Source organism: Procambarus clarkii, chromosome 6, assembly GCF_040958095.1.
Source record: "Procambarus clarkii isolate CNS0578487 chromosome 6, FALCON_Pclarkii_2.0, whole genome shotgun sequence".
Classification (NCBI taxonomy): domain Eukaryota; kingdom Metazoa; phylum Arthropoda; class Malacostraca; order Decapoda; family Cambaridae; genus Procambarus; species Procambarus clarkii.
In genome coordinates this window covers 14,741,489-14,755,054 of record NC_091155.1, presented here as the reverse complement: position 1 = coordinate 14,755,054, position 13,566 = coordinate 14,741,489, and the positions used below count along the sequence as shown (strand labels likewise).

General features: G+C 42.6%; 1 protein-coding gene across 1 annotated transcript in view; it reads left to right on the top strand.

Moving 5' to 3' along the window:
* Window positions 1-229, top strand: part of LOC123752575 (ice nucleation protein-like) — a 69,730-nt gene extending 69,501 nt beyond the window's left edge. Inside the window, exon 4 of the mRNA XM_069310071.1 lies at window positions 1-229. This exon is cut by the window's left edge and continues 53 nt beyond it. Coding sequence (XP_069166172.1) covers window positions 1-229 — 229 coding nt within the window.
* The last annotated feature ends 13,337 nt before the right edge of the window (window positions 230-13,566 follow it).

Below are 13,566 nucleotides of genomic sequence, written 5' to 3'. Positions count from 1 at the left end.
GGAGGACGACCTCTTCGAAGACGACCTCTTCGAGGAGGACCTCTTCGAGGACGACCTCTTCGAGGACGACCTCTTCGAGGAGGACCTCGTCGTGTGCTTCTCTCCCCTTTACGGCTGCAGGCGTAAAAGAAACAGGGGGCATCAGGGTGAAAGAAACTCTGCCTATTTGTCTCCGCCTCCACCGGGGATCGAACTCGGAACCTCAGGACTACGAATCCGAGGCGCATGAGACCCCCACACGTGCGCAAAAGCCAATATGTATACATACATATACATCCGTAAACTCTTCACCCGTGAAGGATTCGAACCCTGGCAACCAGGGGGAGTCCAGTACGACAATCACGCAGCCAGCGATTGTCAAAAGTGTGGGGGTGTATGTGTAGGTCTCTCAACTTCCAAAGCACTTTTGACAATCGCTGGCTGAGTGGTTATAGTACTCGACTGCTGTGGCACACTGACGGACCGTGTTCGAATCTCTCAGGGGTCAAGAGTTTATGGTCGTATATTGAGTTGTGTTCCATTTAAGCCTTACGTATAATATCTCAATCACTGTAGCCATCTTCCACTACTCACTATCTTCACCATCACATCTGAGCATCTTTACACTGTCTTCCTCACTTCCTTAACCGTCTTATCTACTCACAACCACCATCAGCGTAACCATCATCACAATCCGGGCACCATTTGTGGAGACATGATCACCACCTACAAAATTATCAGAGGAATTGACAGGGGTGGACAAACTCTTTAGCACGGGTGGAACACTGAACAAGGGGACACAGGTGGAGACTGAGTACCCAGATGAGCCACAGAAACGTTATAAAAGAACTTTTTTAGTGTCAGAGTGGTTGACAAATGGAATGCATTAGGGGGTGATGTGCTGGAGGCTGACTCCATACACAGTTTCAAATGTAGATATGATAGATAGATGCAGACACAAACATACACATACAGATATACAGACACATACACATACACACACACATACGTACTCCAAAACGTACACACACACAAGAATGTATCAAGTTTCGTAATTAATTACCATGAGTTTCCTCACAGTATTTAGGTGAAGACACGAGAAGAATATCTGATATTTCTCACTCGTGTAATTAGCGGCCGCGTCCTAATTAGCCTCGAGTCTAATTAGTCCTCAACACCTTCCTGTGTATGTGTTTGGTGTTATGGTCTTCTCTAGGGGGAAAGCGCCAAGCCATTACGACTATATAGCACTGGGAACGGGCCAGGATAAGGCTTTGGGATGGGACGGGGGGAAAGGAATGGTGCCCAACCACTTGTGTGGACGGTCTCGGGGGATTGAACGCCGACCTGCATGACGCAAGACCATCGCTCTACCGTCCAGCCCAAGTGGTTGGGCTCATGAACCCCCAAGTAATGCTGTGTTCTGCAACTCGGTAAGTCACTGTTAATCACTGTCTTGATAATACGCAGGTGATCTTTACTTCATAAATCACTGTCTTCACTGTGAACTCATGGTTCACTAATTAAAACTTACCCATTTAGGTCATTTCACTATCTCAATTAACCCCCACAATATCTGCTATATATATTCTGCCATTTGGATATCACTTGTTACGAGGACAGGCTGTGATTGGGTCGTATTTCGCAGTGTTAGATGATTATCGTAGCCATCACCTGACTTCTGACTCATTAAATCTAGCAAAATAAATAAAGATGCTAGTTACTGAGCCAGATAACTCTCTCTATTCCTCTCTCTCTCTCTCTCTCTCTCTCTCTCTCTCTCTCTCTCTCTCTCTCTCTCTCTCTCTCTCTCTCTCTCTCTCTCTCTCTCTCTCTCTCTCTCTCTCTCTCTCTCTCCCTCTCTCTCTCTCTCTCTCTCTCTCTCTCTCTCTCTCTCTCTCTCTCTCTCTCTCTCTCTCCCTCTCTCTCTCTCTCTCCCTCTCTCTCTCTCTCTCTGTTGTCTTCTCTTACTAGTTCTCGCTTATCCTCATTCCTCATGTAACACCACAACAAAAATAATATAAAATTCGACTCTGAGTAAATGTTAGCAACATTATATATCTCTCAACATGTTGAAATGACGAGCGATTGCAGTCAGTATAGAGCCCTACAGGCAAATATCCCAGCAGGTATTTCAGGCCAATTGTCCACCAAGAGTCCCAGACTCATCCTCTGGCCCGGCTTGCAGTCTTAGACTTCCAGGAAGGCTGGAAGCTTTCAGTTATTGTTCGGTGAGTGCCACTTTATGGGGCTCACCATAGCCCGTGCTACTTGGAACATTTTGTTCCAGGTAGCGGATCTTAAACAACAACATATATCATACCGAGTCTTCCAGAGTGTTTCCAGAGGCAGTATTCCATAGTGTTGAGTTAGGAGCTGTGTGTTGGGGATTATAAGCTATTTCTAAAGATTTTATCATCTGGCAAACAATTTCTGGGTCGTAGGCTCTGTTTGTACTTGCTGGAATGGCTTGGAAAGACTTCCTAGTAAGATCATGTAAGTCTTTGTTCGTACTACGAGTTTCTGGCCATTTTCCGAGTCCATGGAACTCAAGTACCAATCGAGGATAATCGCTCCGTTATCAGAATCATTCACGTTGCAACGATGACATAATCCGGATATCGTCTCAGTCTATACGACGATGTTGCTATCCTGCAGAATATTGCATAAGAGTGCCGTGGAAATATTCAATAATCGGGTCATTTTTTTTTTCTATGGAGAGGCTATCTGCAGGGAAAAATCTATTTCTGAAGTATTTTTCACCGCAGGGAAAGTGTTTATTAGGCAGTCTTGCCACCGGGAAATCCTTCCTACGCGAAAATCTCTCCACAATTTTCCTTTCGTGCCGATTTCCCCAAGAATTCTTTCGAGCCAGTCTTTACCCTGGAGTTACTTTTTGAAGACATCTGTCTCCGGGGGACTTTTCCAGAATCTTTTATCAAAGCTTCTCCCAAGGAATTCCATTTCCCCAATGTTTCCTTACTGAGTTCTTCCAGAGTAGTATTTTCTGAATACGTTTCCAGGGACAGATCGCCAACATTGTTCCGTACTCTGCATTCTGGAGTCCAGAGACGCGCGCATACTTTGTCTTCCACCTCAGAGATATTAGAAAGAACTTTTTTAGTGTCAGAGTGGTTGACAGGTGGAATGCATTAGGAAGTGATGTGGTGGAGGCTGACTCCATACACAGTTTCAAGTGTAGATATGATAGAGCCCAATAGGCTCAGGAATCTGTACACCTGTTGATTAACGGTTGAGAGGCGGGACCAAAGAGCCAGAGCTCAACCCCCGCAAACACAACTAGGTGAGTACAACTAGGTGAGTACCTATAATATATGTAAGTGTGTGTGCTTACTTAGTAGTACTCAGCTAGTTGTGCTTGCGGGGGTTGAGTTTTGGCTCTTTGGTCCCGTCTCTCAACTGTCAATCAACTGGTGTACAGGTTCCTCAGCCTACTGGGCTCTATCATATCTACATTTTAAATTGTGTATGGAGTCAGCCTCCACCACATCACTGCCTAATGCATTCCACCTGTTAACTACTCTGACACTGAAAAAGTTCCTTCTAACGTCCCTGTGGCTCATGTGGGTACTCAGTCTCCACCTGTGTCCCCTTGTTCGCGTACCACCCGTGTTAAGTAGTCCATCCTTGTCCACCCTGTCAATTCTGCGGAGAATTTTGTATGTGACGATCATGTCTCCCCGAGCTTTTCTGTCTTCCAGCGATGTGAGATTCAGTTCATTCAGCCTTTCCTCGTAACTCATGCCTCTTAGTTCTGGGACTAGTCTAGTGGCATACCTCTGAAATTTTTCCAGCTTCGTCTTGTGCTTGACAAGGTAATGCTCCATGCTGGGGCTGCATACTCCAGGATTGGTCTTACGTATGTGATATATAAGGTTTTGGAGGATTCCTTACACAGGTTCCTGAAGGCTGTTCTGATGTTAGCCAGCCTTGCATCCGCCGCCGATGTTATTCTTTTGATGTATACTTCAGGAGACAGGTTTGGTGTGATATCAACTCCTAGGTGGACGGTAGAGCGACGGTCTTGCTTCATGCAGGTCGGTGTTCAATCCCCGACAGTTCAAGTAGTTGGGCACCATTTCTTCCCCTCCGTCCCATCCCAAATCCTTATCCTAACCCCCCCCCCCCCCCCTTCCCAGTGCTATATAGTCGTAATGGTTTGGTGCTTTCCCCTGATAATTCTTCCTTCTTCCTCCGCCTAGTTTCATTACCTTACATTTACTTAGGTTGAACTTTAGTAGCCATTTGTTAGACCATTCCTTCTGTTTGTCTAGGTCATCCTGTAGCCTCATATTATTTTCCTGTCTTAATCCTCCTCATAATTTTTACATTATCAGCAAACAATGAGAGGAACGAGTCTATACCCTCTGGGAGATCATTTACATATATCAGAAACAGTATAGGTCCAAGGACTGAACCCTGCGGGACTCCACTGGTGACTTCTCTCCACCCTGAGACCTCACCCCTCACAGTGACTCGCTGTCTTCTGTTACTTAGGTACTCCCTTATCCAGTAGAGTACCTTCCCTTTCACTCCAGCCTGCATCTCCAGCTTGTGCACTAGTCTCTGGTGTGGAACTGCGTCAAAGGCTTTCTGGCAATCCAAAAATATGCAGTCTGCCCACCCCTCTCTTTCCTGTCTGCTTCTTGTTGCCTGGTCGTAGAATTCAATTAATCCAGTGAGGCAGGACCTGCCATCCCTGAACCCATGTTGGTGTTGTGTCACAAAGTTCCTTCGCTCCAGGTGTTCCACTAGCTTTCTTCGCACAATCTTCTCCATTAGCTTGCATGGTATGCAGGTTAGGGACACTGGCCTGTAGTTCAGTGCCTCCTGTCTATCCCCTTTCTTGTATATCGGGACTACGTTTGCCGTCCTCCAAATTTTTGGCAGTTCCCCTGTTACCAGTGATTTGTTATACACTATGGAGAGTGACAGGCACAGTGTTTCTGCTCCTTCCTTTAGTATCCATGGCGATATTCCATCCGGGCCTATAGCCTTTGTCACATCCAACTCTAGCAAAAGCTTCCTTACATCCCCACTGGTAATCTCAAATTCCTCTAGTGATGCCTGGTTAACTATTCCTTCTCTTATCTCTGGACCTTCTCCTTGCTCTAATGTAATGACTTCCTGGAATTTCTTATTGAGTTCCTCGCACACTTCTGATATTGTAGTTGTAGTTATTGTTGTACTCTTATAATCAGTATTAGTTAATTAATGATGTGACTGGTATTGAAACACCTGTTTCTCCCGGGTCACCTATGATCCCCACACATGTGACACCTGTGTATGTGACACATATATGTAATGACTTATGTCTTATAAAATGACATGTATAAGACACCTAGATGCCCTTGTTACCTAGTAGTAAACAGGTACCTGGGAGTTAGTCAGCTGTCACGGGCTGCTTCCTGTGTGTGTGTGGTGGGGGGAAAAAATAGTAGTTAGTAACAGTTGAGAGGCGGGCCGAAAGAGCAGAGCTCAACCCCCGCAAGAACAACTAGGTGAATACAGCTAGGTGAATACAACTAGGTGAATACAACTAGGTGAATACAACTAGGTGAATACAGCTAGGTGAATACAACTAGGTGAATACAACTAGGTGAATACAGCTAGGTGAATACAACTAGGTGAATACAACTAGGTGAATACAACTAGGTGAATACAACTAGGTGAATACAACTAGGTGAATACAGCCAGGTGAATACAGCTAGGTTACCTTACCTTACCTTGAGGTGCTTCCGGGGCTTAGCGTCCCCGCGGCCCGGTCGTCGACCAGGCCTCCTGGTTGCCGGACTGATCAACCAGGCTGTTGGACGCGGCTGCTCGCAGCCTGACGTACGAGTCACAGCCTGGTTGATCAGGTATCCTTTGGAGGTGCTTATCCAGTTCTCTCTTGAACACTGTCAAGAGATTGTATTCACTGTAGGTGAATACAACTAGGTGAATACAACTAGGTGAATACAGCTAGGTGAATACAACTAGGTGAATACAACTAGGTGAATACAACTAGGTGAATACAACTAGGTGAATACAGCTAGGTGAATACAACTAGGTGAATACAACTAGGTGAATACAACTAGGTGAATACAGCTAGGTGAATACAACTAGGTGAATACAGCTAGGTGAATACAACTAGGTGAATACAGCTAGGTGAATACAACTAGGTGAATACAGCTAGGTGAATACAACTAGGTGAATACAACTAGGTAAATACAACTAGTAAATACACACACACACATTCCAAGAACTATAGAAAGTATATCATTATACTCTAATATATATATAAATATATATATATATATATATATATATATATATATATATATATATATATATGTCGTACCTAGTAGCCAGAACGCACTTCTCAGCCTACTATGCAAGGCCCGATTTGCCTAATAAGCCGAGTTTTCCTAAATTAATATATTTAATCAAATTTTTTTCTTACGAAATGATAAAGCTACCCATTTCATTATGTATGAGGTCAATTTTTTTTTATTGGAGTTAAAATTAACGTAGATATATGACCGAACCTAACCAACCCTACCTAACCTAACCTAACCTATCTTTATAGGTTAGGTTAGGTTAGGTAGCCGAAAAAGTTAGGTTAGGTTATGTTAGGTAGGTTAGGTAGTCGAAAAATAATTAATTCATGAAAACTTGGCTTATTAGGCAAATCGGGCCTTGCATAGTAGGCAGAGAAGTGTGTTCTGGCTACTAGGTACGACATATATATATATATATATATATATATATATATATATATATATATATATATATATATATATATATATATATATGTATATATAGGCAGAGAAGTGCGTTCTGGCTACTAGGTACGACATATATATATATATATATATATATATATATATATATGTCGTACCTAGTAGCCAGAACGCACTTCTCTGCCTACTATGCAAAGCCCGATTTCCCTAATAAGCCAAGTTTTCATGAATTAATTGTTTTTCGACTACCTAACCTACCTAACCTAACCTAACCTAACTTTTTCGGCTACCTAACCTAACCTAACCAATAGAGATAGGTTAGGTTAGGTTAGGTAGGGTTGGTTAGGTTCGGTCATATATCTAAGTTAATTTTAACTCCAATAAAAAAAATTGACCTCATACATAATGAAATGGGTAGCTTTATCATTTCATAAGAAAAAAATTTGAGAAAATATATTATTTCAGGAAAACTTGGCTTATTAGGCAAATCGGGCCTTGCATAGTAAGCAGAGAAGTGCGTTCTGGCTACTAGGTACGACATATATATATATATATATATATATGTCGTACCTAGTAGCCAGAACTCACTTCTCAGCCTACTATTCAAGGCCCGATTTGCCTAATAAGCCAAGTTTTCCTGAATTAATATATTTACTATAATTTTTTTCTTATGAAATGATAAAGCAACCCTTTTCTCTATGTATGAGGTCAATTTTTTTTTATTGGAGTTAAAATTAACGTAGATATATGACCGAACCTAACCAACCCTACCTAACCTAACCTAACCTATATTTATAGGTAAGGTTAGGTTAGGTAGCCAAAAAAAGCTAGGTTAGGTTAGGTTAGGTAGGTTAGGTAGACGAAAAAACATTAATTCATGAAAACTTGGCTTATTAGGCAAATCGGGCCTTGAATAGTAGGCTGAGAAGTGCGTTCTGGCTATTAGGTACGACATATATATATATATATATATATATATATATATATATATATATATATATATATATATATATATATATATATATATATATATATATATATATATATATATATATATATATATATATCCAGATTAAGATTAGAATATACAGACCAAATATACGGTGACCCATACAGCTTGGGGTGCTCCCTAGTCTGCGGTATATTCACCATTCATTACTCATCAGATTTGCTACCTCGTGAATATCAGAAATAATAACATTCACTATTTTCCTTCTTTTCTCGATAAAATGTAATCGTTCGGAAGTAATGGCTGATAAGACGCTTTCGTCGATAAATTGGCTGTGGTTATCTTATCTTTGGTGTGCGTGTGTGTACTCACCTAGTTGTACTCACCTAGTTGTGTTTGCGGGGGTTGAGCTCTGGCTCTTTGGTCCCGCCTCTCAACTGTCAATCAACTGGTGTACAGTTTCCTGAGCCTATTGGGCTCTATCATATCTACACTTGAAACTGTGTATGGAGTCAGCCTCCACCACATTACTTCCTAATGCATTCCATTTGTCAACCACTTTGACACTAAAAAAGTTCTTTCTAATATCTCTGTGGCTCATTTGGGCGCTCAGTTTCCACCTGTGTCCCCTAGTGCGTGTTCCCCTTGTGTTAAATAGCCTGTCTTTATCTACCATATCAATTCCCTTGAGAATCTTGAATGTGGTGATCATGTCCCCCCCTAACTCTTCTGTCTTCCAGTGTGTGTGTGTGTGTGTGTCTGTGTGAGTATGTTCACCTAGTTGTGCTTGCGGGAGGTTGAGCTCTGGCTCTTTGGTCCCGCCTCTCAACTGTATGTGTATCCACCTATTTTTACTCACCTAATTGTGCCCTAGGCTCGAGCTTCATCTCTTAGGCCCCATTTTTATAGACACTAGTTATCTAATGCAATGCCTCCTGACCTATTTCTCTATTATAACTACTTATAAAATAGTGAATAGAGGTTTGTATCTTCAACCTTCTCGATTAAGTTCCCTCTTCCCTTACACCAATGACAAACTGCCTAACATCCTTATAACCAATCCGAGTTTCTATTCAAGATTTTCTACTCTGTCAATCCCCATTAAGTATTTCATACGTCTCTATCATGTCTCCCGTTACCCTCATTTTTTTTTTAGCAGTGATCAATCTTCATATTCCATCCCTTGAAATTCTTGAAGGAGATTTGTTGAAAATTTCTGAACCATTGGGAATTTTCTTATGTATTTTTTAAAATGGGAGTTCCACGAGGGTGCTATGTACTCTAAACCTGGACTCGCTGAAGTATTGTACAGATGTTTAAATGACTTCAGTTTGCGTTTGCTGAATGATGGTTCTGATGTTTGTTAGTGTAGAATATGTTGCTGAAGTTATCATGTTTATATGTGTCCATTCTCAAGTCTTTTTTTCGCCCTCTAAAGGCACTACGGGCTCACCATAGCCCGTGCTACTTGGAACTTTTGGTTCCAAGTAGCGAATCTTAAACCAGCAACAACTTCCCTTAAGCGATGTTGATATTTGTTTACAAATCAACTTCCTTGTAGGTGTGTGTAACTAGTCTTATCCTCGCAAAGACCTCCTTCTTCATCTTAAAGCACAACAAACGCCTTTTGGAACATGTATAAAACCATTCTGGAGCAGAAAGAACACCCCCCAACCCCTGTCCAACCACTTGGGCTGGACGGTAGAGCGACGGTCTCGCTTCATGCAGGTCGGCGTTCAATCACCCGACCGTCCACACAAGTGGTTGGGGCTACCATTCCTTTCCCACCGTCCCATCCCTAAATCCTTATCCTGACCCCCTTCCCAGTGCTATATAGTCGTGATGGCTTGGCGCTTTCACCCCTTGATAGTTCCTCTCCCCCCCCCCCCACCCTCTTCCATCCCTGGAACAGAAACTTCCATTCCGTAGAGCACAATGGAAGAGAAGAACGCCGAGTACGTACCACAACGTTGAAGAATTATTATTACTTCTTACAAGATTAATCATAAAATGGACCTTCTTGGGAGAGATAATGGATAGGAGAGAGAGAGAGAAGGGATAGAAGAGGGTTAGCAAAGGTAAGGAAAGGGATAGAACATGAAACATAATGTATAGAAAGGGTAGAAGAGTATATTGGAAATGGAAGGATAGGAATAGACAGGAAACATGCCAATGTATAAAAGATTGGAGAGAGAGAGAGAAGGGATAGAAGAGGGTTAGCAAAGGTAAGGAAAGGGATAGAACATGAAAGATAAGGTATAGAAAGAGAAGAAGAGTATATTGGAAATGAAAGGATAGGAATAGACAGGAAACATGCCAATGTATAAAGGCAGAGAGAGAGATACTTTAAGAAAGAGAAGCAGAGGGAATAGAAGAATAAGTGGAAAGGGTTAATAACAAATAGGATAGAGGCATGAGAGAGAGAAGATGGCACTTCGAGGGGATAGGTAGGTGGTGCCAGGCGCCCTGGAGGCAGGCTGGTGGACTCGTGAACACGAAGGTAAAACCAGGTTCAGGCAGAGATGATGGAGGCGGGGGAAGTGGTAGGGGAAGATAGGTCAAGTCACAGCATATGGCAGGGACAACGTATGTAAATATAGGGAAAAAGTAGGTAAAAAAATAGGGAAAACAGGATAAACAGAAGAGAAAATAAAAGCAAACACAAAGAAAAGTAAACAAACAAGGGGAAAAAAGCAGGTAAATACAGGGAAACTAGATAAACAGATAATATGAGGCAGGGAAAAAGTAAAAGAGAATAATTTCAAAATTATGTTTTTTTTTCTCTTTATCACAGACTTGTTCATTTATTTACAGTGTTAAACCGTCCTGTCCTCAGGCCAGGCTCGTTAGGCAGTCACTCACCAGTTTTAACGTACTGTGAACAAATCCACAAGGGCCGTGACGAGGATTCGAAGCTGCGTCCGGGAGCATCCCAGACACTGCCTTAATCGACGGAGCTACGACCATTCCATCCAGCGGTCGACCCCCACAGGCGCATTCATCCATTTTAACATGCTGTTCATGCAAAACAGGAATTTTCTCAAATATAAGTTAATATTATAATATATTAGCATATTGTGCATATATAGGCATAGGTTAGGTTAGGTTAGGTTAGGTGTTTAGGTTAGGTTAGGTTAGGTTAGGTTAGTTTAGTTTAGTTTAGTTTAGGTTAGGTTAGGTTAGGTTAGGTGTTTAGGTTCTGTTGGCGATTATTTGTATGTGTAGTACGTGGGTGAAGCATTTACAGCGTTGTGGTTCGAACACAAGTCGTCAGTGAAGCACTTGTTCCGGAAGTGTTCGGACGTCAGCAGTTGTGAGTCGTGTGTAAACTGTTTTTCATGCATAAACAGCTGAGGGGGGGTTGGCGGGTGGATTAAAGAGCATTTGGCCTGTGTTGATGAGGATGGGCTAGTTTATGAGAACCGGAATCACATAGTTTAATCCGGATGAATATTTCCTCACGATTCCCCCAGAGTCAAAACTCCTCTGAGCGAGTTTCGGAACTGATGAAACATGTATTTGAACCAATCCATTGAATGAATTTTTCAACTGAATACTTTACAATTGCGTTGGGCCATTAAAAATTAGCACGGTATAAAACCTTTCAAACATTTTCGAAAAGCAACGACATCGTAGACATAAATAAATCATATTCTCCTCTCATGAATGTAGCGGATTTATTACTAATTTAATGACTTGTTCGACTGCCAGGGGTATCATGAATCAACCTGTCCTCGACTCAAGTCCATTACATTCAGCGGTCAACCCCACAGACGCATTCATATATTTTTACATGCTGTTCATTCAAAACGGGAATTTTCTCAAGTATAAATTAATATTATAATATATTAGCATATTGTGTATAAATAGGCATAGGTTAGGTCAGGTGTTTAGGTTCTGTTGGCGATTATTTGTATTTGTAGTACGTGGGTGAAGCATTTACAGCGTTGTGGTTCGAACACAAGTCGTCAGTGAAGCACTTGTTCCGGATATGTTCGAACGTCAGCAGTTGTGAGTCGTGTGTAAACCGCTTTTCGTTCATAAACAGGGGGTTTGGCGGGTGCATGGAATCACTTTTGGATCTTTGTTTGGAGGACGGGCTGCATGAATCCCCTTGCAGGATTCGAACCCGGTCCGGCAGAGTATCGAGGCAGGTCGGTTATTATAACCACTCAGCCAGCAATTGTTCTAAGGGTTGGGAAATGGTTAGCCATTCCCGATATTTCTAGGGGGGCAGATATCCTTGTTATCCACCTCGTTAGATATCCTCGTTATCCAGCCATGATTTACTCAGTTAATAAACGAGCGCTCAGAATGTACACAAGACAAGAACAAAGCGATGTATTTACCGAATATTGATCGAATATTGCTCAAATGTGACATTCAGAGAATGTTTGATCAAAATGAGACCTTTGAGGTGTATCAATGGTTCGAATCCTCTCTCAATCATTTCAGATCTTCGACCATGACAGCCAGCGCCTCTTGGCGGTCTTAATCCTCCTCCTCCTCCAGTCACTCCGATGCGCATTTGTTTGAGGTGCTCCATCGATCCTGCAAGGAAGGAGTCGGGTCCAAAGAGACAATAATCGCTTGATAAACAACAGGATCCAATACCTTCCATGAAGCATCGTCGCCCGGAACGCGGTTTGTATCGACTCCTCGGAGCTTATAAGGGATTCAGTCGGCGGTATCTGACAGTCGGTTATCTTCTTGAGGTTATCTTGAGATGATTTCGGGGCTTTAGTGTCCCCGCGGCCCGGTCCTCGACCAAGCCTCCACCCCCAGGAAGCAGCCCGTGACAGCTGACTAACACCCAGGTACCTATTTTGCTGCTAGGTAACAGGGGGGCATAGGGTGAAAGAAACTCTGCCCATTGTTTCTCGCCGGTGCCTGGGATCGAACCCAGGACCACAGGATCACAACTCCAGCGTGCTGTCCGCTCGGCCGACCGGCTCACCGGTGCATCTATATATCACACATAATGTCTGTCTGTCTAAGGATAGAGGGACAGATGCTTGTGGCTAGCCTCACACAACTTTGCAGGGGGACTGGCCTGGGGTATGGGACTAACATAGGCTCGTCGGGGTGGAATTATCTAGATTGTAATTACGATTCAAACTATTTGAAATTAAACAAAAAATTAATATGTGCGACCGAGCTTTTAATATATTTTTATCTACCCGCAATTTTAAATGTTTCAAAAGATTTCAGAACTAGGTTTATATTTTTCTCGGAAATATATATATATAGATTTAAAGATATTTTGATTAAAACGTAATGGGTTGTAGCAGATGAATGTGGGTAGTAAAGCTCTTGTGATAAGTGTGGTCGTGGTTCGAGGTACTGCCGAATGAAGCAAGAAATGTGCAAGGATTCATTAAAATCTTCAAGTGGGTGGTTAAGGTGAACTGCTCATTTGCCCATTCAGGCTCTATGACTCCAGACACCGTGGTATAGAGTTTGTCCCAGACACCGTGGTATAGAGTTTGTCCCAGACACAGCGGTATAGAGTTTGTCCCAGACACAGCGGTATAGAGTTTGTTCCAGACACCGTGGTATAGAGTTTGTCCCAGACACCGTGGTATAGAGTTTGTCCCAGACACAGCGGTATATAGTTTGTCCCAGACACCGTGGTATAGAGTTTGTCCCAGACACAGCGGTATATAGTTTGTCCCAGACACCGTGGTATAGAGTTTGTCCCAGACACAGCGGTATATAGTTTGTCCCAGACACAGTGGTATAGAGTTTGTCCCAGACACCGTGGTATAGAGTTTGTCCCAGACACCGTGGTATAGAGTTTGTCCCAGACACAGTGGTATAGAGTTTGTCCCAGACACCGTGGTATAGAGTTTGTCCCAGACACCGTGGTATAGAGTTTGTCCCAGACACAGC